Source organism: Panthera pardus, unplaced genomic scaffold (assembly GCF_024362965.1).
Source record: "Panthera pardus isolate Hobbes unplaced genomic scaffold, ASM2436296v1 HiC_scaffold_16, whole genome shotgun sequence".
NCBI classification, from domain to species: domain Eukaryota; kingdom Metazoa; phylum Chordata; class Mammalia; order Carnivora; family Felidae; genus Panthera; species Panthera pardus.
In genome coordinates, this window is record NW_026526721.1 from 68,395,707 (window position 1) to 68,421,100 (window position 25,394).

General features: G+C 52.7%; 1 protein-coding gene and 1 long non-coding RNA gene across 2 annotated transcripts in view; one reads left to right on the forward strand and one right to left on the reverse strand.

The window, feature by feature from the left end:
* ADCY5 (adenylate cyclase 5) overlaps positions 1-25,171 on the reverse strand; it is a 147,903-nt gene extending 122,732 nt beyond the window's left edge. Inside the window, exon 1 of the mRNA XM_019448598.2 lies at positions 23,322-25,171. Within this exon, the coding sequence (XP_019304143.1) occupies positions 23,322-24,461 (1,140 nt within the window). The 5' untranslated portion in view covers positions 24,462-25,171. The remainder of the gene's footprint in view (positions 1-23,321) is intronic.
* Positions 2,689-10,348, forward strand: LOC109266494 (uncharacterized). Its single transcript, XR_002079734.2, has 3 exons — positions 2,689-3,000; positions 4,461-4,545; positions 9,590-10,348. It is a non-coding gene; the product is annotated as an uncharacterized LOC109266494 (long non-coding RNA).
* Positions 25,172-25,394: the final 223 nt, after the last annotated feature.

A 25,394-nucleotide genomic window follows, 5' to 3' on the forward strand; every position in this document is an offset into this window, starting at 1 on the left:
CAGCTAACGTTCTTATAACCTCTGACATTTCAGAAACCTACATAGTGAAGCACAGAAAACGATCTAAATGAAGTCTTGCCAGGTAAGACAGCTTGAGAGGCCAGAAATGTGCTGGATAAAGACTCAGAGTGGCTCTCCAGCACAGGAAGACCCTGGACCCAGCCATGGCTACCAACTCTTTTGTGGGCAAGGACACAGCCACTGAAGGAATCAGAGCAGGCTCAGCTCCCTTGGGAGCCCTGGCCACCACACCCCTTGGCAGGTCTGAGCTACAAAGCACCCGGGGCCCCAGGAGCTGAGACCCACCCTGGCCGCTCATCCTGAGACAGCAAATGGCACATGTTCACCCAAGGATCCCACATCACCACCATCCCAGGTTCCCCAGAGAGGGCTCTGCATCTCCCTAGCCCCATGATGATTCCTCTCATCACATCAGAGGCTCCAGTTCTGACCCCAAGCACACCGGCCCCCTCCCTCCACATGCCACAGCCACAGCCCACCCACCTCCCTTTGAATGGCAGCACTGTTCCTTTACCCTGGCTCATCTTCCATGCCTCCTCTTCCTCGCTTGCCAAATCTTCAATTGCCCAGAGAAACGTGTCTCCTTTCACCCTTTCTTCCCACTTCCACTGTGCTCCTCACTCGCCTCCCAGACCTGCTTCAGCCTCTTTCCAGGGCTGCATTCTCCTCAAACCACAAACTCTCCCTGTCCAACTCCCCTCTAAAGTACAGCCTGAACCATGCACTCTTGGCCTCAAAAGATCTCCTCTTACAGCGATATTACACAGACCTCCACCGCCAGCATCTGAGGCCGTAATGGGTTATTTTCTGCCTTCTCTCCCACCTGCCCCAGGGAGGACTCTGCACTTGGATCACCAGGAAGACTCCGTGTGCCCAGACACACCCTGCACACTCCCGCTTCCAGGACTTTGCTTCTGCATTTCCCCCTGCAGCAATGTCAGGGCTTCAGAGCCTCCTTCATGAAGGCCCCATGGGCTCACCCCGCCCCGACATCCCCAACTTTTCCTCCTCCCCAGGCCCTCTCCCCACTCCTGACTCTCAACCTGCACTTCTCCATGCTCCTTTATTTTATTCTCCCTAGATTTGTGTGCTTGCCTTAGACACTACCCACCCCTCCATCCTGCACAAATGACAAGCTCCCAGTGGTGAGGCCAGCACCTTCCTCATCGCTGGATCCCCACATCCTGCAGACAGAGGCACTTAAGACCTATCTGTTCCCTCAAGTGACACTGAACAACCCGTTCTCTGAAGGGAGAAGACAGGGGCGGGCTGCCAAGGTGGGCCGTGGAGGGCCTTGGCGCTGGCTGCTGCATCGGAAGCCGGCATCACCCACTCCGGGGACAGGTCTCCTCTGTCCAGTGCAGCTTGATTGTACGTTTATGAGTCATGGTCACGAGGCCCACAGCAGCTTAATGAGGGACATTCTTTATACACACACTCACACACACGCACAGACATACAGATACATCCCAGACAGGCAAGCCATTTCCCGCCTAGAGAACAGATTTAAGTCCCCAGGAGACAGGCGGGGAGAGGGGCAGAGATGTTCAGGCCCAAATCTTACCTTGGCTTGCCCTCTCTGGGGATTTATGACCTCCCTTCTCCATTTTCTCCTGCCTGGAGCAGGGGTGAGGTGGGGAGTGCTCTAAGAAGCAGAGGAGAGAGGCAGGAAGACAGGGTGGGAAGTGAGGGGTGGGCTATTTGTGTCTCAGGCCCTATAAATGTTTCCAACTCTGTTCACCTGCAGGCCAAGAGCCTGGGCCATCTGATACAGATTCCAGGTACCAGAGGCCAGCCAAACCTGTCTTCTCAGTGCCAACCCCATTCTTCTCCCCTGAGGGTAGCAGGTAGCTCAGGGTGGCAGTGGGGGTCAGTGGGCCATACCCTCCTCAGACCCTGCATTCGTTTCCTGGGGCTCTGCTCTAACAAAGCACCACAAACTGAGGGCTCAACAACAGAAATTATTGTCTCATAGTCCTGAGCCCAGAAGTCCAAAATCAAGGTGTCAGCCCAGGGTTCCTCTGGACTATGAGGGAGAATCTCTTCCAGGCCTCCCTCCTAGCTTCAGGTAACCGTGGGCATTCCTGGGCTTGTAGATGAAATTTTCTGTGTCTTCAGGCCATCTTCCTCCAATGAATGTCTATCTCTTGGTCCAAATTCCCCCCCCTTTTTTTTTATAAGGAAACCAGTCATTGGATTAGGGTCCTCCCTAATGGCTTCATCTAACTTGACCTTATTTTCAAATAAGGTCATAGGTACTGAGTTAGAACCTCAACATCTTTTTGGAAAATACAACTCAACATATAACAGAACCCACAGGTGGGAGCTGTTGAAGGTATTTTATTGTCCCTCCCAAAATAATAATAACTATAAAAGAACTGACCCTCATGGGCTTACCATGTGCCACATACTATCATTAGCATGGATAACACCACTATGAAGTTACTTTTATTATTTCTACTTTCTGATGAGAAGGCTGAGGCTCTGAGAGGTTAAGGAACTTACCCAAGATCTTACAGCTGATGCATGACAAAGCCAGAATTACAACCTAGGCAGTCCTTAGCTACTGCACTACAATAATCATATCCTGTGATGTGAGCATGTCACTGTAACACCGACTCCTAAATCCAGGGCCTGGGTGTGGTCCACACTGGCCATTGGCCTGAACTATGGAAAGAGTTCCCACTGGGCAACTGCCCCCTGCTCTCAGACTCAAACTGCCACCCAAGAGTGGGCACAAGTCTACAGTGGGCGATGTCTTGGTAGGGGGCGTTCTGAGTGGGCAAGTGGAGAGCAGTGGGCAGGGGGTGCACAGGACAGATGGAGCCTGCTGTGTCCCTTTGTGGGACCTCCTTACCTACTCTGGGATGAGCACAAGATCATACCACACCAAACCCAACTGCTATGCTATCGTGGAAGAGACTTATCGATTTGTCCAGAGGCTTTGTATTTAATGGGGGAAGACTGTGCGAGGGAGATGTGAGTATGAAAAACCTGAAAGCCGTTGCCTTCAAGCCCCATGGCCACCCCTCGTGCACTAACCACAGCTCTGGCCTGGAGCCAGGCCCTCAAATCTTGGCCTTCTCCATAATTATGTGTGCTTGTTGGTGTTGTTGCTGTTATTATTACTGTTGTAGTAATCATATTACTCGATGTTTCTTCCCTGGCCACTCCAGAGACAGCACAGACATTAGCTCATAATAATGCAGTCTTGCCTGGGAGGCAGAACTGTGTGCAGGCACGGGGACTGCCAGCTTCCTCCTGGGTAGAAAGGGGCCCTCAAAGAGTTCTGCTCAGCTCCTAATATGGCCACACTTTCTCCCCTTCTCTCAGCAAAGTGGCACCAAAGCTGAGACAAGATTCAGATGAGTAGCTAAAGCAGCCGGAAGTTAAAACACACAAGACCAGGAAAAAACATTTAATTGACTGAACTCCTCCTCTCGGCCTATCCGTGGCATTTCCATGACCAGCAGGGAAGGTCAGAGCGCTTTACACAGATTAGTGCACAAATCCTGAGCCACGGCTGTGGAGTAGATAGCAACAGCCCCATGTGATCAGATGCGGACCCTGAGGGTCAGGCATTGTGGTCACTCTTCCAAAGTAACTTGTATACAGGTAGGTGGCAGAGGTGGGTTTCAAATCCAGAGCTGCCTGTCTGTAAAGCCCAAGCACCTGCCATTAAGCCACACAGCAACAGATTCGTAACTACAGGTCAAGGGCAGTGAGCTCAGCTCATGATTGGGGGAGCTGCAAATCCCCCTCTCCTGTAGCCCCTACCAGGACAACCAGACCATATGACAATGGTTTCCCTGCCAGACCCTCCGGCAGCAAGCTTGAACCCCTTCTCAATGAGCGCCCCCTCATGCTACTGAGAGCCCTTAGAAGCCATCGTACTCCAGAAGAGTCCAAGGGCTGTGGCTATTCCAGGAGAGAGACAAGCAAATAAATTAACGAGACAGTCTCTTCTCAAGTAGGGGAGAAAGATACAGACACACATAGATCACAATATGACAGGAGCCTGGTATAATCTGGATGCACAGAGCAGAGAGACCTCCCAAATGTCCCTCCCGGGGAGAAGCACCAGGGTTGAGTTCGAGGACACAGAGGGGACAGGACAGTTACTAGGGCTGTCCCAGCCTTGGGCTCAGGAGTAAATCATGTGAAGCAGCAGCTCAAGAGGGCACTTCGTCTTGCCCACCAGAGGCACCAGGCCAGCCCCCTCCCTGACTGCCCACCCATCCCACACCTGCACCCACCTCCCTCACTCACGCCCTGAGCTTAGCACAAACACTTAGTGCTCAATTGCTATCATACTTGTGAAATCCTGGCCACCCCCTACCCTGCCTGTAAAACCCATCCCTACCCTACCACCAAGGAGAAAGGAAAGCAGAGGGAAGCTTCTCTAAGGGGATGTAATTCTTGGCTCTGACTTCCTACAGAAAGGTGAGAAATTTCTCCTCCTCCAGCATCCCTGGCTACAGCTGTGGAGCCTCCAGCATTCCATCCTCTTCCCAGATTTTCCAGGTACCAAGGACTGGGTACCTTTGTGTCCCACAACCCCACTGGGTCCTGAAGTGGGGAAGAAGAAGTCTGATTCCATCCTCAGGGAGTTCCCAGTCTGATGGGGATGCTAACATCTCCTGTCCTCAGGGAGTTCCCAATCTGGCGGGGACAGACTCAGCCCCTGACCTCAGGGAGCTTCTAGTCTGATAGGAGATGCATGGTCATTGTCCTCAGGAGCTCCTAGTCTTGATGGGGGAGATGCAGCCCGTGCCCTCAGCTCCCAGTCTGATGGAAGGGGCAAGCCCCCTGCTCTTAGGGAGTTCCCTGATGCCAACCTGAGAAGGGCTGACACTGGGTCCCAAGGCAGAAAAGCCCCCAGCTGGCAGTCCCTCTGCAGTAAGTATCCAGTCTCAGGAAGGCAGTGTCTTCTTGAGGCAGAGAAGGGCCCTGGGGAATGAGGAAATTAGATGCCACATGCCCTACGAAGGGAAGGGTGGGGCTGGCCAGCTGGGTGGGAGAAAACAGGGAGCTAGCCCAGGACTCGGGACTGGTCACCATCACTTACGGGCCCTGATGTCCTCACTCCCTGCTGTGGCAGGAGTGTCATTCCCATTTCTCACAGGTGTAAGCCAAGGCCCAGGACAAGGCCCAGACAGACTCAGGCAGAAGGTCCCTGCTGTTCATTCTGTTCTCCCCCTGGCTCCACCGGAGCCATGGAGGGAAACATGGCTGGGGCCCCAGGCTCAGAGCAGATAGGCTGGTCCCGAAACAAAGAGACTGGAAGCAAGGGTGGGGATTATTGCATGGTGCTCTAGGTGCCCTTGTACCACAGGCAGTGCCCTGCACCAAGGACAGGCTCACAGGTCTGTGTGGCTTGGGGCTCTGTTCTGCTGCTAGCAACCTGCTGTCAGAGGGATCAAACGGTAGACACCTGTGTGCACACCGCCCCTCAATTCCAGCCTGTTCCTTCTGATGCACTTTGTTATCAGGTGGTGGGCCTGAGGACTGTTCATCTCACCAGCACAGCCCAGCATCGTCCCCACCAGGCTGCGAGCTCTCTGAAGGCAGGTGCCAAGTTTCCCTCCTCTGGAAGTTGGGGGCTTGGTGGAGCTGGACAGAGAAGTCCTAGCAAGGGGGCCCTTAGTCCTCCCAGGCCCCCTGCTTATCTCTCTGGAAAGATGGTTCAGGCAAGACCCACAATCTTCTCCCACATGAGCACTTCCTAGGACTGAACACCCCTGAAGGCGAGAGAATAGGAACAGAGATGCTTTGGGGGGTGGAAGGCATTTCTGGGGAATGATGAGCTTAGGGAGGCCCCTGCCTCCCATCAGCCCTTCCTCTACCCCAACCCAGCGACCATCCTTTTGATCCTTTCCCCCTTCTGCACACCATGTTCCACCTGGTGGGTGCAGGTTAGCTTTTCCAGTGGACTCTGGGTTGCAGGGCATGTGTACGTGCACGCACATGCATGTCAGTGTGTGTGTGCCCATCTGTCCTGGGGAGCAATAATAGTTAATAAATAAGTGAATGGCAAAAATAGCCTCAAAGGAGCTGACAGGCAGAAGGCCAGAGCAGCCGGGCACGGGGCCAGCACCCTGAAATGCCAAATGTTAATTTAGCCAAAAAGAAAAAAGGTCCATTTCAAGACCGCCTCCATTAGCCAGGGTCAGGGTCTGTTGTGGTTTCTGGTGCTGGCACAGCCCCTCCCCAGGCATTCTGAGTGCAGCCCAGGCACAGGGGGCCCCTTGCACAGTGTTAGGGTAGCAGGACTGGAGGGAAGGGGCCCAGTCTGGGGCACACGAGTCTATGAACAGGCAGGAAGCCGGCAGGCCACTTCCCAGCAGTCCTCCAACAGTCCACCCAGCTGGCCAGCCCTGCGTTCCCCCCCTCCCCGTCCCCCCTGCAAGGTCTAACCAGCTGGGGGAATGTTCTGGACTTCATCACCAATCTCTTGCCCAGGCATGGGCCCTACCCCACCTGGACACTCACTTAGGGGCAAGGGATGTGATTCAATGTCCTGGCTGTCACTCGCCCTCAGGCCAGATCCCTTGAGTGTCTCATTTGGCTTCTCTCAGGCCTTCTCCCCAACAGTCCTCACCAACCCAGAGCACTCTCCACGCTGAGGCCTCTGCTGGCCCGTGGGCGGTTTTGTTGTCCTTTGCTGCATGAGTACATGTCTTAATGAAGTTACAGAAAGAAGCACATCTGGGAGAAGCAGATGTGTGTCCCCCTCTTCCCCAGTGGCTTCTACTCTTTAAAAACCACTCTCAGTTTATTTACCGGCCTCTCTAGAACAGTCCTCAGAGGGATGTGAGTCACAGTCCTGACCTCCTTGCAGCCTCCCTCAGCTACAGTCACCTCTGAATTCAGGCAGGGGGACCTGGCTCAGCCCACGCCCCAGTTCACACTCACCCAGGAAGTCCTGTGCCAGCTCCCAGGCTGGTCCCAGTCAGTTCTGGAGGCTGCCTGGCTCCTAGTGGGTCTGCACTAGGCATTTGGTGGCCACCAGACAGAATAAGGATGGGGCAAGGGTGCGATAAAAACCCAGGACCCAGGGCCTAGCCCTCCCTCCACTTAGCCTTCCTTTTGGAGGTAACGCAATTTTCTTCTACCCTGTTTACTACCATCCAAACACACAGGCATCTGACAGAAACACTGGGCTCTCCTGTAATGTGTGGGAATTTACAAGTGCAAACGATACGCAGCCAGGACAGACCACAGATCATTCGTTCAGGGCATTTTCCTTGGCAGTCCCTGTGCAAAGTGCTTTGTATATATCGTCACATACAGTGTTCAACACAACCCTCAGGGGTATCCATTCTTACTATATTCCATCTTCTGCAAAACAGGCTCAGAAAGAGCGAGAAACCTGCTAAGGAGACACAGCTGGGGCATGGCAGAGTTGGGATTTGAACAGTGGAGGCATAGGACACACAGTCGTGAGCATGACGAGGCCCCGCCTCGGGAAGTGGACACTCTCAGCGGGCAGGGGGAGGCAGGCAATGAACAAGCAGGTTCACTCTGCACTCTGTCAGGTGGCCTCTGAGAAAGAACAGTAGGTGGAAGGTGGCATATAGGGCCTGCAAAGCACCAGGAGCTCTGCTGGGGGTCAGGGTGGCCAGGATACCGGGCCCCAGAGAAGAGTAGAGTTCTCTAGGGCATGAGGCCTCTGGGCACCTGACAGGGCTGGCTGGGAGCTTCCAGAGGGAGGAGAGGCTAGGAGGTTGAATGTTTGGGTACCTAACATCCAGATAAAGGCTGGGCCCTAGGGATTTGAAGGGAAGAGACTGACATGGGATATTTAAAGCCCAAGAAAAGGTAAAGAGGAGGGCCCCTGGGACCCATCCCAGGTCTCCCCAGGAAGGAGGTGATATCTCATTCCCCAGAGACTAGAGAACTGGTGTCCTGGGTAGAGAGCACGAGGGAACCAGTTTGGCACCACTGGTAACCAAGGCAAGAAGAAACTAATAGGTAAATGCCCAGATGCTCCCTGTGACCCTCCCCATCTTGTCTGAAGGCCCTGACCCTCAGCTACCCCCTGTCTTCAGTCTCACGGACAGGACAGGGCGGCAGGGTCCCCACTCATCTCCCACTCTTCCTCTCCCTGGAGGCGCTTCCCTTCACTTCCATACACCAACATTAACACCACCTTTCTTAACACACACAGGGCCACAACCACTTCCTCTCCTGCATGTGAACCTTCCAGCGATCCCCACTGCCTCAAGAAAAACAAAAAAGAACTTGGCCCAGAAGTCTATATTCTTCCCAACCTAGTCCCACCTAATAGCCAGCCTCCCCTCTGCTGCAAGCATTCCCCATTCCCACCAGGAAGAAGCTGGCATGCGCCGTCTCTGCTGGTAAAACTGCTGTCGCCCTACTGGGCCCTTGGGAGTGTGAGTTCCTGACCGTCTGCCTGGACTTGACAAGTAAGAGCCCAGACTTGGGACCAGGTTGCCGTGTTCATCGGTTCAGCCTGGTCTAACCTATATCTCAATGTGCCCATCTGCAAAATGGGCGGAACAACGTCAGCGCTTACGTCGTAGTGCTGCTATGGGGATTAAGTGAGTTAACACAACTCAAGTGCTTAGAAAGAGCCTGGTGCTCAAGACACGCTATTTACAGGTCTCCTCTCAGAGGCAGGGTCTGCGGCTTACTCATCCTGGTTCCCAGTGCCTAACACATGGGAGATACTTGCTGAATGGTCCCCCAAACATCTAACACCAGAACCCAGGCAAAGAGAGAGGTGACACTGACAAAAATAAAGCCAAGTTATGGATGATGATGAATTTTGGCTTAGGACATGCTGAGTTCAAGGAGGTGGAAGGAGACTGACCAGGAGGACTGGCAGACAGGGACCCGTGACAGAGGGTAAAGCAGGAAAGAAATGTCTGAGAACTGTACACTATTTGCTGAGTGACTTTTAGTCCCCCCACCCAGGGCTGTATCATTTCTTTGTCCCCAGAGTCACCAAATTACTTTAACAGCAGAGAGAACTACCTTCCTCCAAGACCACCCGAGGGATGGGGCTGGCTAAGGTGGGGGGAACGAGTGGGAGATGGCAGGGTGGCATGCTCTACCTGTGTGTGGCCAGCCTGGTAGCTTCTCAGCTCCTGGGAAACCCAAGGCTCCCAGCCTCTGCACTCTACTGGGAAGAGCATGACCCACCCTACCCCACAACCACACCAGCACCCAACTCCTATGGGTCCTCCCAAGCTCACTTGCCCGCAGCCACTGTCCTGCTCCCTCCAGGCACAAGCTGTGCCTATTAGGCTAATGACAAGGGTGTGGGGGGTGGAGACCCAGTGGAAGTCTCAGAGTTGGCAGATCTCCATCGCCTGTGGTAAATGAGTAAGCGCCCCCCACCCCCATCATTCCAGGGCCAGCCTGGTGTGGGGAGGGGGCCGTCATAGCACAGGGGCCACATACTCTCTTCCTGTCCACAGTGGAACCTAAAGAGGACCTTAGGAGAAGTGGGGTGGGGCAGTCCACATCTTTTCGTTCCCTTAAGAGAAATCAGGTCTGTTCTTTAAATCTGGATTTAAGGTGATTTCCCTTTTACTTCCAGGAGAAGATACCGAGCAAAAGTAATGAAAGAAAAAAAAAAAAGACTGCAGGAGAATGCAGGCTGGAACCTGTCCTATAGAGGTAGACACAGCCTCACCTGGATGCCATTGCTTCTCCCAAGGAGAAGCCAAGAGCAGCCACCCCCATAAGCTGTCACCAGCCTCCTCCACCCCAGGATCAAAGCAGAGAATGTCACCACTTCAGACCCAGCAGGAGTTCCCCATAGAGAACTGTTTGCCAGTGAAATCTCCCCAGAGGCCTCAGAGGGAGAGGGTTTAAACCCATCCTGCAGAAGGCAGGTGGGAAATAGGCAGGGGCAACAGCACCCCACATGGGGAAGATCTCATATGGTGACTAACTGGCTTTTCTAGGCCATTGTCACCAATGCCGGAGAAATATTCCACTTTAAAAATAAATGTAAAGCAAAATCCAAAATTAACTCTCCCCAGATAACCCCTTTCCAAAAAAGACCACATCGTAATCCACATGTGGCCATTCGCATACAGTTTAACCCAAGGACATCTCTCTGTCCTGGATTGGGATACTTCCCAGGCCTCCACCCCACACATCTGGCACTTTGCAATCTTCTCAGTCCTCCCATGGACCCCAATTTCATGTCTTTCTCTAGGTGCCCCCAGGGCACGAGGGCTGCCACAGAATCCTTGTGCTTCTCACCCCAATCTAAAGGTGCTCAAAAACAAGTAACTTCAAGGTGTCCTTGCCACACGGACTGATAACAATAAATGCATACAGGGAGTCACTAGCGATATCATTCCTTGCTTTTCACGATCTTAAGAGTCAAAGAAAAAGTAACAGTAGTTAACAGAGCTGGACTAACATTGCTATTTACCTGCTGTGTAACTTGGAGCAAATTCATTCATTCACCCACCTAACAAATATTTATTGAGCACCTACTACAGACACTGTTCTCATTTACATTCTAGTTGGAGGGACTCAAAAATGATAAACACTGCTGAGGGTGTTAAGGCCGCATGTTGGCACAATTTCCACCCATTCAGAAGGGAATTACCAGGTACAAAGAGAGAAAAGAGTTAATACCCATCAAAAGGCACTTGTTTGTAGCAAGCAGGTCCGCAGAATGTTGAGTGAGATTCACTGCCCTGCTAAGATGGCTCAGTCGAGCACATGGAGTAGTAATCATCATCTAAAATATTCTTGCAGTTATTCTAGCACTGTGCTAAGCCATTTATCGAGCCGTGTTTGGGGCTAATTGCTGGTGATAAGAGCAACATAAATATACCGAGCCACAGCCTTGCCTGACAAGATTTTATATACCAACCACCAACCAAGTTCTCTTCCCATTACACGCCTGCAATAATTTTTAGTGGCCATCACTCTTTACTGAATCACCACAATAAACCCTTTCGATATAAACAACTCGCCTTTCAATATAGCCATAAATCAGACTCAGTGTCATCCCCATGATCCCTGTGCTGATGGAGGGAGACTCAGGGCAGTAGTTCTGAGCCCTGGTGCATGTCAGACGCACCAGGAGGATTACAAGATGCAGATGCCCTGCACCGACCCCACCCCCCCCCCGCCCACCCTCCCTTCCCCCAGATAAGCCTGGATACCAGAGTTATGTAAAAAGTCCTAGATGTGTCTTCACTTCCCACATATTAAGCTCTGTTGGGTTACTTGAGGTTAACCCACCCAGAGATGAAGTCTTAGCCCTGGGAGTTTGAGGTGAAACACGGAGCTGACACACGCACTGTAATGCACGGCAACCAGCTATAAGAAGTTTACAACGTGTTACGGGAACTGCTATTTCATGGGACTGCTCTCAAAGGAATGAAGAATAATTTTTGGAATTTGTGTAGTTATCCATGCCCATATTTATTACCCTTACAGTTATACTTGCTTCCTGGTGAGTCTCTGGGGTCTTCCCCACACGTTACAGCTGGAAAGGAAGAGTGAGGAAGGCTCGGGAAGCCGGAAAAGACACCAGAGGAAAGATAAGAAGAAGACACAGGATCAAGGATGGGGTCAGGGGGCAAATGGGTGCAGGGGCCCCACCTGACATCACCAGAGAGACCAGTGGGAAATCCAAGAGAGGGAAGAGGGTACAGATGAAAAGCAGTGTTTCCTAAGGCCACGACCGCAGGCACATGGTCCCCTGCCAGTGGAGGACAAGCCCGTCCCGGTCCAGGGAGAGAGCACCATGAGGGACTCCTCTTGGCCAAGTCAGAAATCCCTGTGGGACCTGAGAATGGGAACTGTCTGCCTTCTTCCCACGATGCTGGGCAAGTAGGAATCGGAAAGTCAATAGCAGTCAGTAAGTATTCAGGTATTAAAACAGACCCCTGCCTTCAGAAAGCTGACTGTCAAGTAGAAAGATAGGTGAACACGCCCAGACACATTGCAAACCAGCATAAGTGTTACAGAGAAAAAGAAGAGGATGCTTCTAATTTAGATTCACAGGGTCCAGTGTTGCAAAGGCAGGGCCCCTGGAGGGGCACAAGCCTGCCCTGCTCACTGGGGTTCAGCTCTGGCACCGCTCCTTTGGCAGCCTCCTCAGCTGAGATGTCAAGGCCAAGGTACTGCCTGCCGGTGGTACCGACTGAGAGCCAGTCCGGGGCAGACGGGTCCCTCCCGTGCAGCAGGGTGAGTGAAATGTTTACAGGAAAAGGGACTTAGCCAGAGGAAGGCTGGGGACTTGGCTAAGCAAATAAGTACCTTTCCCATCCCTCAAAAGAAGATGTAAAAATAAAATCTTGAAAATCCTGGGGTGCCCGGGTAGCTGAGTCAGTTAAGCCACCTGGCTCTTGATCTCAGCTCAGGTCATGATCTCAGGATCCTAAGTTCAAGCCCCTTGAGGGCTCTGTGCTGGGCGTGAAGCCTACTTTAAAATAAATAAATAAACAGGGGCGCGTGGGTGGCTCAGTCAGTTAAGTGTCTGACTCTTGATTTTGAGCCGGGTCGTGATCTCATGGTTCGTGGGATCGAACCCCGAGTCAGCCTCTGCACTGACAGCACAGAGTCTGCTTGGGATTCTCTCTCCCTCTCTCTCTGCCCCTTCCTCTCTCTCTCTCTCAATAAATAAAGATTTAAAATAAATAAAATAAAATAAAATCTTGAAAGTCCACTTAGCAAAAAGTGGCACTTAGGAAGGAGTTAACATTTTTCTTTAGTCTTCTTGACAGGAGAGACAGGGAGAGAAGCGAATGTGAAGCAGGACGTCTGGGGTACTTTGGAAGGTGTTGATGGTTGTGAGGAGCTGGGCTTTGAAGATACACGCTAGTAAGCGCTAACCTGCACATCTATTAGATGCTCCTCTCCAGAAAGACCCTGGGTCTGACCTCCAGGGTGTATGTACCAAGAAGTGACCCTGATGTGTCCCCAGCACCTCCTCCCTCCTCTCCACTGTTCCACTGACGCCACCAGAATAGTGGATACAAGGCAGCCTCACCCCCGACTGTGCTACTCACACATCCATAACCACTCAGGAGCTTTTCATTGGTAAACATCTGATCCCAGCCACCCCCTGAACACTTCAGGGCCGCCTTCCTTCACAGCATTGCAGGCTCAGGAAATGACAACTCACTGAATGCCCATCTGAGCCAGACACCATGAAGGAAGGACAAGCCATCACAAAGAAAACACCACGCATTCCAAAATCAAACCAAGACAACCGCGTGAGAACAGCTGTGCCTTCTCTAGCTTCTGCACGCACCACCAAGTAGATGCAGGGCCGGGTCCAATTGAGAAAAGAGCACTGGATTTGGAGTCAGAGATCCGAAGTTATATCGCAACTCCTAAGCTAACTAACTAGCTGTGTAACCTGAATGAGGTCACTTAACCTCTCTGAACCCCTACTTCCCCCTCTCCAACACAATCACAGGTCTGTAACTATGAGTGCATTACCTTGTTTTGGCCACCAAACATCAGATCCCGTCAATCAGGAATCTATTATCCCCAGGTAACAGAAAGGAAACACTGGGAGAGGCAGAGCAGCTCAGCCAGGATCATATAACCAGGGTTTTCCCCTGGGCCTCTGGACCCCAAAGCTCACGTCTGCCCCATCCTAACCCATCACCTCCTTGGAACCCTCATGAGCAGCAAAGGAGATCACACATGGTAAAGTCCTTTGTTATCTATCAAATGCTGATCAAACGGAAAAGCGAGTCTTTTGGCCAGTGTTTGAGCCCACTGTCTAGGAAACAGAAAGCCATACATTTTTAAGAAGTAAAAATTTTAAAAATAGTTATAGAGATAGATAGAGGTGTATATCATATATAAATTACATGTATATTTCTATAGCTATATTTAAAAAATTTTTATATTCCACGTCATTCCTCTACTCCAGCAACCACTCTACTTGTGACAAACATTATCAGATAAGAGTGAGGGACCCAGGCAGGACTAGGTTCTGAGCCTGCCATGCAGTCCTGCACCTGATGCATTTTTGCCCCAGTAAGCAGCCTCTCTCCCTCCCTGGTGTTCAAGTCAAACCTGGGTTAGATTCCCTGCTTCTCATCTCTCAATCTGGATTCCTCATGGGAAAAGATCCTGAGACAAAGATTTGAGTAGAAGTGGTTTACATGAGAGGTAACCCCAAGAAACACTAGAAGGGGAATGGAGAAGACAGCTGAGGAAGGCAAATAAACCCAGAGAAAAGGAATGCTATCAAGCCCATTCCCACCGTGGGCAACTAGAGCTGACTGTTTCCTGGGACAGGGAGCCAATGGAGAACACACATTTCAGAGCTGGAATATTCATCCACCAGCACACAATAATCATTGGCTGAGGGCTGCTCTGGAGGTGGAAACCCCCAACACTTCTGACCTGCCCCACGGGCGAGCAGAGAGGCTCAGGGCCGGAGAAAGCCCTCAGGTCCTGACAGCTGGCAAGAGTGGAGAGGTACGTGCCCAGGGAATACGGGCAGGCACTGAACCATCTGCTATGCTCACTAGCTGTGTGACCTTGAGGACATTACTTACCTTCTCTTATTTCCTTTTCTGAGCCTTGAAATGGGGATAAGAATGTCTTTCTCACAGGGATGATATTATAATTCAATGAGGTCATGTAAGTAGGGGATGAGCTCAGTGTCAGGCGTGCAGCAAACACTCAGTACATACTCATGGTTTATAATCAATAATCTTTAAGGGCTTCCTCCTCTGGGAGGGTTGAAGTGGGGGAAGGAAACAAAGAAAATTTGGAGAAGGATGATCTGGAATGATCCACTGCTAACTCCCCTGTGGGCACCAATGCAATCAGTGCCTTAAGTGAAAGGTCTGGAAAGACATTCAATGGACCCCAGACCCTCCAAAGGTCATTATTTAGGAGTCCAACCTGATGCAATGTCTAATGACAGCAAAAGGCCCTAGAAGAAACTAAAACTAGATTAAAAGAGGCGTCTCCCTGGTGCCTTCCATCATTTCATTTCATAAAGGATTTCAGACCCAGATGGGGAATGAGACTTTAAAACAGGCAGCCAGCCAGTGCGGGCTGAGAAACCTTCTTGAGGGAGGAAAGGCCCCAAATAAATGCCCCTGTCTAGATTACTTTACCCAAGCCTATCCCAGAGGCCCATCCCTAAGAAATTTCTAGGCTGCTCCCAGCCCCCTGAAGCAGTGTAGCCTAAAGTGAGTTCCAACAAACACTAATGACCCTTGTTATGCTCCTTAACCAACAGATTCAGGGGTCAAACATGCTTGATAAAGGATTCATGCAATATCTTCCTCTTGGCAAATTTTAGTGCCCATTAACATGTTCAAAGCTTTAAAGTCCTACAGTAAAGAATTCTGTTTAAGCCAGTATTTCCAGAGCTCATCTGACACAGAAGCAAATGTGTGTAGGTGAAACATCTATTGGCTAATGGCAGCCCTGGGTGCTGGGACGCAGGCTGGGTTATCTTTGAACTTCCATGGCCTCGCACAGTGCCTGGTATACAGTAGGCACCTAATAAATGGTTGCTCTCTGAATGAATGGGGAGAAGGCTGAAAGAATGACTTAATAATGGCTTTTAGATCTGTGAAGTGATATAGTATCGGCAGTGCCAGGCGACAGCTCTCTGTTTCCAAGAAGGCACACGTTTTAAATTGCAGCAGGAGGGATTTTGGAAGCCCTGCTCAGAGTTTAGGATTGCAATCCACCAAAATAGGCTTCCAAGCCAAGCTGCATCGCTTCCTTCTGTGGAGGTGTTGGTCTAGCACTTCGGCACAGCAGAGTCTGTGTGCAGTCGTCCACCCACCCCACCACCCATTCATTCATTCGTTCATTCATTCATTCAAACCCTCACTGAGCACCTACTATGTTCTGGGCACTGAGGTCCCTGAGGTCTCTGAGGACCCCTTCCAAAAGCCAACTGGGACCGCAGTGAGCTGTGGGATCAAGCCTCGAGACTCCTAAGGGGAAGGGAGAGGGGACCACCCAAGTGTGAGGTCAGGAAGCCTCAAGCCCAGAAGCAACAGCTCATAACCCACTCAGAGCAAGGAGGAGGTGGGAGGATTTCACGCTGACACATGAGGCTGGCCTGAAGAATAAAGCCACTACTGTATCCCCATGTTTGTTTGTCTTTCCCCCTTTTCTGGTAACTACATCCCATTGTTCCCAGAGAGCATCCCTGCCCCCACCTCCAGGCCTGTCCTCATACTCAGAGCTCTAATCTCTTCTTGCTTCCCTGAAGCCCTATTCCTCCTCCTTCAAATCATCTCCTAGTTCCCTACCTCTTGCTATGTTGCCCCACCCTCTTGATCTCCTCGTTCTCCACATTCTGTACATCCGTTCTGGACCAGGAGTGTCCTCAGTGTTTTTCGTATCCACTAGCAGACAAAGGAATGAATAAACCAGGACTCAAATCAAGGTCCATCTTTCTGCTGACCGCCTCCCCCCCCCCCCCCCCACCAGCCTGCTTTGCCTCAAACTGGAGGCAGGGGATGGGGAAGTTTGGGAGGAGAATATGAGTCTGGGTTTGGGGCATCCCTCCCACCCTGTTTCACCATTACTCATCGCCTTCCAGATCTGCATCCTCACATCAGCACATACTCCCAGCCCCTCCTGAATGTCTCCCAATGGCTCATCAGGTCTGTAACGGTTTCGCTTTTTTCAAACAGAGCCTGAGATGGTCAGGACGACAGAACACCCTAACAGACTTTAGGAGATAGTCACGCTGATGCAAGGCACGAAACCACAACATCCTTGGGTTGAGGGTGACCTGGGCAGATTTCTTGGCCAATGTTCCCAAGCCTGGGAGTTGGTCAAGATCACCTGAAGAACTTTGAAACCTAGATCCAAGCTGTTTAAAAAACGGATCCATTCTTGGACCCCACCCCAGACCTCTCAAAGCAGAATCATTTCCTCAGTAACAATCTTAGCTGAGGCCATCCAGTCTCTATGTGAAAACCTCCACTTACACAGCTGCCTACCCCGGGAGACATGTGGTTTGATGGCTGCAACCCCAAAAGCTAGAAAGGTATCTCCTACCTGGAGCTGAAATGTGTCTATTGTTTCCACCCATTTGTCACAGCCCTGCCCTTGCGAGCAACTAAAAAGAAATTCAGTCTCTCTTATAATGTCTGGCCACAGGGGTCCCAGCAACAACGTCTTGCCCAGCTGCTTTCTTACCCTGCTACAGCCTGCTCTCCTCCCAGCTAAATATCCCCTAGCCTTTCAAATGTTCTCTCAGAAGTCAAGGTTTCCAGTCCCCTTACCAAGCTGGTCACACTCCTCTGAATTCTGGAATCAACCACAGTATTTCAGAGGGGACCTGAATCTTCCTATGAACTGGGTATGCCTATCAACATACCCAAACAGCCTACTGGTGTTTTCCAACAGCCAGCCTCAAAATGCGGGTTCACCTGGGGTGCACAGTCCATTAACTAGAAATCCTGATTTCGCTTGCAACATTGTATGTAAAGAGAGATTTTCCCTGTCCTCCATCTGGACATTGCCTTGAGAAAAGCTGGGGGGGGGGGCGGGGAGAAGGAAGGCTTTCCAATTATCTCCATGAAGTTTTGAGTCTGGGTGAAAAAAATCATGCTGGGCCTGCCCTCTGTTAGCTAGCCATCCCCACCTGATAAGCACAGACGGAAGAAGGATATGCTAAAACATAACTTACGTAACAGCACCAAAGGATTTATGGGTACAATCATGTCAGAGTTCCTGGAGCCAACTATTTCCAATCCCAATACAGGCTGCCCTCCTGGGAAGTAACAGGCCAGGAGCTGGACTCCCCCCACACACAAGACAGGTACATTTAACTGAGGCACCAGGCAGGCATCATGGACAGGAAGTCTCCCACAAAGAGGCTGGTACAGTCACAGGAGTCTCCCACCTGGCATTGCCCAACACTCACATTCTGTCTCTGGCTGGGACCAAAGTGGGAACCCCAGCCACACCACTTAGGAGAAAAAAGGCCTGGCCCAGCATGGGCCACGGCCCTGCTTCTGCTACCGGCTGCACCTTCTCACAGAGTGACTTGTGGCCAGGGCCCATCAGCATGGGAAAGCCTTTTACACGGATTTTTAAAACTCTTCCATGAGGTTGAGCAGGTTCCTGTGATGGGGTTTAATACGTCATCTGTGTCCTCTTTATAGACAAACATGAGCATGCTGTTCCATGTTCCAAAGCACACAGACCTCCTTCTCTTGCTCTAGATCAAAACTTAGATTGAATTATTAACACTGAACATTCCCACAAATACAGAAGCTGGTCGTTTTGCTCCTCGACTGGGTCTGTGCCCTTCCTGAAGTCCTCTCTGTAGGAATCGAGGCATCCCTGGGATCTGGAAGATGACCCCCTGCCCAGAAGCCCTGCTTGACCCCACCCCCAGAGGCTTCTGCCCCCACCCCCGAAACAGCCCTGCCCTGTTGCACAGAGGAGGCAACATAATCGAAAATAATTAGCAAATATAGTTGGCAAAAAAACATTAGACTTTAGGAAGACAAGCAGACCCTACTCGGCTCCAAACTCAGAGCCAACCCCCCACCCTGGGGTTCACTAAGGCCAGATTTCTCCTGTCCAGAAATGTGGATGACGGGGGGAACTGGTGGCAACTCCCAGCCACTGCAGTAGAAGCGTGTCCTCCTCCACAGCACCCCAGCGAGCAGGCAGGGAGTGGCTGTAGGCAGTGCACATGGGCCAGCTATAGTGACCCACAACACAGGCCTCTGGGCCAAGCTCCAGAGCAAGGAGGTGGCTTTGCAATGGGGTTCACTGGGCAGCTGAGTGAGTGGGCAGTAGGAAGAGTTCTTGAAAGGGAAGGATCGGATTCCTGTATTTCAGGGGAGCTGACCACTCAAGTCGAGCCCTCAGCCTCATTATGGAAAGTGGGGGGGTGTGCATCCAGGGTACCTCCCTGAGGAGCCAGACGTCAAGGTCAGAAGGGTGATTAAGGCCCAGAATCAGAAAGGCAAACGGCCACGGAAGCCAGCCACCAGCCAAGAATAAACAGGACAGAGCTGCAATGATCTCCTTTCAAAGTCAACACAAAGGCTTCCTTAGGCCCACCTCCTCCATTGCCCTGGTCAGCCCAAGCCACAGACACACACACACACACACACACACACACACACACACACGTGTGTCTGTGTGTGTGTGTGTGCGCATGAGCAGACATGCATGCACATGCACAGCAGTCAGTTCATGGTCTGTATCCCCATCCCCCTCCTTCCCCAGCCTCCTAGCTACAGACGCTCGCACGTGCACAGTCACAGAACATCACCCACACAGCGCCTGTGCCTTTCTGATCTCTGAAGCAACTGGTGACAGTTACAGGTTCAAACAGTCACAAAGGAAGAAATGCAGGAGATCACTGAGTTTCTCCAAAAGGTTTAGGGAGAAGAGAGGAAGGAGCTGAAACTCCGCTGGGGAGGAGGGTGGGTCATCCCACACCGTGATGGCAACTTCTAACAGCTCTCCCAAGCTCACAGGGACCCACATGGGGTCAGAATCTTCTCCTCTGAAACCATGGCAGGCAGGCTTAATGTGGTTGCAGAATAATAATAACCCACATTTGAACAGGACTCTCTACTTTTCAAAGAGCTCTTCCATCCATTATCACCTCCCGGAGTAACACTGGACAGTGGAGATGCTCATCCCCTCAGTCAGATAACCCCACAGGGCCCAAAGATATTTTCTTCAAAATAATCTTTAATAGTTTAGCATATGTAATGGTTGTGTGAGCGTGCTTGTTTGTGTGTGTGTGCGTGCAGAGGCTTTATGTAGCAGAGTGGGATACAATCAAACAAAAATGGGGTTGCTATGGCAACAGGCTCCGGCATCATTGCAGCCTATTAACACAAGTGAGGAATGTGTTTGGCAGATGCGAGTGTTATTTATGGTATGGGTGTAGCAGAGGGACTTCTAACAGGCCAAGAAGGAGAAAAAAACAACCCTGTGACGCTCCTACCGTACCCCACAGAGGAGACAACGGTGAGACAAGAGCACAGGAGAAGCTGCAAACAGGCAATAAGAGATGGGGAAGCAGAACAAGGAGGCAGGCAGAGGAGAGGAGAAAGGTGGGCAGAGAGCAACAGGGGACTGGCAGGGGCAGAAGGAGAAAGGAAGTGGGAGAGGAAGAAGAGGGGGAGAGGGACGGATACCGGGGGAAGAGCTAGAGCAAAAGATGTAGGAAGGGAAGAAACATCATCCCCCAAAGGGGGATGACCTCTTGGTTATCTCTTGAATAAAAACCATCAGGAGGCACTAGTTCAGAAACCAAATATTTCTCCTCATAACTGGAGCAAAGGGCAGAACCCCAAACACAAGAGGGGCTGGGGAAGAATAAAATACCCAGGTCGGACGATGATGTTGAGGAGTTGAGCTGTGGGAGTGAGGGGGCCAGCCTTGCAGGAGGAGAAGCAAAGAAATGCCAACACAGTTTACCCAGGGCCTATTATGTGTCCAAGGCACCACGGAGGGGGGGATTTCCAAAGCCCCAACATTAGAAACCATGCACTGCTGTTCCATTTCCCTGGACATGTGTCTTTATCAAAGAAAAGAACAAGGCATCTAATGCAAGCCATCCTCAAACACCTGCTGCTCTGGGGTAATCTGAGGCAGAGGTTAATGCTGCACTGTCCCACTAATGTTTCCCAACCATCCCTCAGGGTTTGGTCAAGAAATAAAAATTCTATATCAGACATAATCAGAAAGGTAAATCATATACAAAAAAAAAAATACAATTTTCTCTGAAACCAAAAGTCCCTTGTCCTGGACCATTCCTAACAAGCTTTGCTGTCCTCAACAGAGAAAAGTGTAAGAAGTTAAGTGTAAATCCACCCAGAAGCTTACAGCCAAGTCTAAAGACCACAATGCGGAAAAGCAGCATGGGATGGGAGGTGGTAAAGGTAGGGAGAGAAGGGAGAGAGGTTTGCCTGAGAAAGAAGTCAGACAGTCACTCTGCTGTTGCCACAGCATTTTCATGCGAAGATGGGGTTGGAGCTCCCGAGGCCCAGCACTCCTTTCCTGGGAACTGACTCCAGTCTCATGAACCCATGCATCCAGGATTGCCTAGGGCTGGTTCAGAAAAATAGCCCGAATGATCCTGGAAATCTCTGCTTCTCCATGTGGATGACATGCCCTTCCCTCTGTAGAAAAACTACACCCATCCGAGCAACCTGCGTCCCATCCAAGCCAGGACCAACACCCAAAGATACAACATCCATGATCGCCTGGGTCCTCAAGTCAGAAGGAGTTGGAGGTTTTATAAGCACTAACAATAGTAGTTAACATATATATATATATATATATATATATATATATATATATATATATGTATATATCTCCAGGTATATCTCCAGCTCCCAAATCCCCAGCCTCAGACAACTGGCAGGGTTATCATTTCTCCTCCTTGAGACTGGGCAAGGAGGTATATGTGTGTGTGTGTGTGTGTGTGTGTGTGTGTGTGTGTGTGTACACACACACACATACACCTATATATGTATATGTATATATACATGCATATGTATATGTATGTATATATATATATATCACTACCTCTCAGTAGGTTCCTCTCTCAAGTTCAAAGCTGATCTCTGAAGATTTTTTTCCTTCTGATCCCAGATCATAAAAACTTCAACTAAGCTTCAACTACCCCTCCTACTCCACTCACTGGAACACCACCAAGTAGTTATTGGCTACTTGTTGGCAAGTTGGCAAGTAGTTATTAAATCCCTACTAAGTATCCTGAAATGTCCTAGACAAGGGAGAGAGGGTAGAAAAGAAAAAAACATACACAGGATTCCTGCATCCAAGGAGCTTATGTTGGATGGGGAGCAAAACCAATGGGCACTGGAAAGTAAGGAAGTGCTCCACTCTGTGGTTCTGACTCTATCGTTAACCATGCAGTAGGGGGAGAGGCCAGGGTGCCTGGAATGGAAGGAGGAGCCCCTGAGCAGGAGGTGAGGGGTGAGGCTTGGCACAGAGGTTGCAACTGGAAGGGGCATACACATTTCTTTCATTTTCGAGAAAATATCTTGGGGCTCAAAGAGGTTGCAGATCCCCTTCCTTTCAGCCAGAGTACTTTGGAGGTAGAGCTAGAGCCCAGCTCCCTGAAGCCCATACTGTGCTATTCCCTGTGGGAGAGTATCACACCCAGGAAGCTGGGGGCACAGGAAAACCCGTCAAGGAAGAGGCAGTACTCAACATGATCAAAGTCTGAGAAAAGGCATGAGAAGTGGGGAGAAGAAGGAAGGCAGTGCCAACGGAGTATGGTTAGAGGTTCTCTCAGAGGACACACACACCCAGAGAGAGGTATGGGGTGCAGAGCAGGGTCCAGGGTTGAGAGACTAGCCTGCATCAAGGGCCCCCTGACTCTCACAGCCAAGCTGCACTAAAACAACTAGGCTCAGCAGGGGTCAATGGATGAAGCCCCTGGAGCTCCAGACAAGGCAACTGCTACTGGGAGGCGTGCATGTCAGAGGGGCCAGTCTCACCAGCGGTCAGGAGAGCAAGCACACCTCTCTCCCAGAAGCCTTCAGTGGAGTCACCAGTTAACCAGGCAGAGGTTTTACTTCCTCCAGAGCCCACCATTCTGAGCTCATGGAACCAGTCTCAGCAGGGATAAAAAGCACTGCCCCTGCCACAAGCAATAACAAGGAACACCCAAGGGAAGGGGTCATGCCACCCAGCACTAGCTTTCCGCTCAGGCCAGAACACCGCCACACACAGAGGTTCCTTCCTACCTTTGCTAAAGGCAGCTTTTTTGGCTTTAGGGCACTTTTGCAAACAAAGCAAACTTGTCAGTCCTCCCACAGGTTCGGGTATATCTCCAGCTCCCAAATCCCCAGCCTCAGACAACTGGCAGGGTTATCATTTCTCCTCCTTAAGACTGGGCAAGGGGCACCCAGGGGCTCCCCTCCCCAACCCTCTATCCAGGAATCCTTAACAAACCAGTATGGAGAGGCTGCTGCAGGGTCCAAGCCACCTTTATGAGGAGCCTTTTCTACACAGGGACAAGGAAAGGAACGGGGACCTTTCCATAGAATTTTCTCCTCCAACTCTCCTTCCTCACTTGCATCCTCACAATGATGGGTACATGTCTTCTAGGGGCCAGGAACATTACAAATAATACAAGGACATCTTTTTTGTAAATGAACACGCTGGGGCTCAGAAAGGGTTAAAAGGCTCTGAAGACACCCCACAGCTGGCACAGCCGTGTCTCTCTGGCTCTTTTCACCACTTTAAAGGTGATGAGTTACTTCTCTTTGGCGTCAGGCCAAGGCCTGCCCACCCCACGATCTAGTCCCTGCGACCAGGTGGGCTCCTACCTGCTTGAGCAGGAACTGGTCCTGGGCGTTGGTGCGCAGGGCGATGGCCAGGTGGAGGGCAGACAGCAGCACCCCACTGAGTACCGCGGCCCGCATGCGCACAGGCAGCAACGTGTAGATGGTGTAGATGAAGAACACGGTCCACCAGATGCCCTCCGAGGCGCTGCGCGGCTGGGGCAGCAGCAGGCCCACCACCTGGACAGCCAGCACCACGGCGATGAGCGCGTAGCAGGCCAGGCCCATGTGGTCCTGGTGGAAGGCGGCGCGGTTACAGAGCACAGCCATGACAAGGATGACACCCACCGCGGCCGCCAGCACTGCCAGGTAGGGCAGCTGGAGCGGGGGCCGCGCCGCGTGGAAGGCCAACATGACGAGGCACACGAGCACCAGCACGGCCATAAGCATAGTGAGGCTGCTCTGGTTCAGACGGAAGAAGTAACGCTGGTACAGCCGCTCCAGTTTGTCCGACGGGAACTTCTTGGAGCGGAATATCTGCAGCAGCGCCAGGCAGCAGGCGCCCAGCGACAGCACTGAGCCGGGCCCCGCGCCTGAGCCGGCCGAGCTGCTGCCATCCCCTGACCCTTCGTCGCCCTCGACGGCACCGGCACCGGCCTCCAGCTCGTCCGCCGCGCGGCCCTTGCCTCGCCGCTCCTCCAGGCCCAGCTCCACCGAGCGAGGGCGCACCTCGGTCCCGCCCGCTGCGGCCGCAGCCGCGGCCGAGCCGCCACCGCCGCCCCCAGGGGGCGCCCGGGTGCTGCCCCCGCCGGCCGCGCCCCGCCGCTGCCGGCGGCTGCCGCGACCGCAGTCGTCGCCGCCGCGCTCCTGCCAAGCAGATTTGGAGCGGAAGCTGAAGCCGAAGCCCCCGGCCAGAGGGTCGTCACCACTCAGCGGAGGATCGTCGTCGTCGTCGTTGCGCCAACGATTAGCCAGGCGCTGCTGCTGCTGCTGCTGCGGGGTCACCGCCCCCCCGGGTTTCTTGGTGCAGCTGCGGGTCGAACCCCCGGGGGCGTGGGGGTAGCCATTGGCGCGGGAATCGGCCTCCCCCCACGCCGAGCGATGTTCCGGGCCTCCCCGGGACGCCGGCGCCGCCGCTGTCTGCGCCGCGTAGCCCGGGGGGCTTACGCTTTTGGAGCCGGACATCCCCCCCTCGGCTTCGTCGTCTTCTTCCTCCTCCCCCGGGGGCCGGGCCGGGGGTCTCCAAGGGGACGGCGGACGGCCGAGCAGGGGGACCAGGCTGGGGTCACACGTCGAGGGCGGCCCGGGGCCCTGCGCAGCAGCGGGGCATCTTGGCACCCCCGTCCTGAGCGGAGAAGCAGGGCAGCAGGAGGACAAGCGGGGAGGCAGGCACAGCCCCGAGGTGAGAAGTGGCTGAGAATCCGCGTCTGGAGTCCCAGGTCCGAGATGGAGTTGGCTCCGAGCTGGGGCAGCTGGGTCTGCTTGAGTGGCTGCGCCGCGCGCAGAGGGACGTCCCGACTCCTGGTTCGCGTCGAGCTCGACGAGGACCGGAGTTGCGGACGAGGCGGGACGGAGAGGTGTCCTTGCGGGCGGCGCCTCTCCCGGGCTGGCAATGCCGGGGCGCGGCGTTCGCAGATTCTGCCTAAGCGGGGCCCAGCGGCACACGCGGCGAGGCGGCGGCTAGGGCGGCGAGGCTGGGGTCCCGGCGTGGAGACCGAGCGGGCACCCTTTCCTCGCGGCGGACTAGGAGCGACTGGGAGGTGTGGGCGCCAGGCAGCATTATTTTCTTACGAGGGGTGGGGAGGTGGGATGGGGGGTGGAGAGGACGGGGGAGGGGGCGGCGGGCGGAGCAACAGCGCCGGGGCCCTGGGGGGTGGGTCCTAGAGCCCAGGGGGGCCGTCGCCCGCATCCCCCACCTCCGGCGGAGAGAGTGGGAGCGAGGCCCCCGCGAAAGCCGAGCCGAGCTTTCAGCGCGTCCGCGCAGGGGGCGGGGGCGAGGACCGGCTCCTGCGGCGCGGCCCTTCCCCTCTCGCCTCCCCCTTCCCCCCAAACGGAGCGGGGCTGGCCCGGACCCGCTGGCCCAGGAGGGCTGCCTCGCCGACTCCGCAAGCCCTAGGC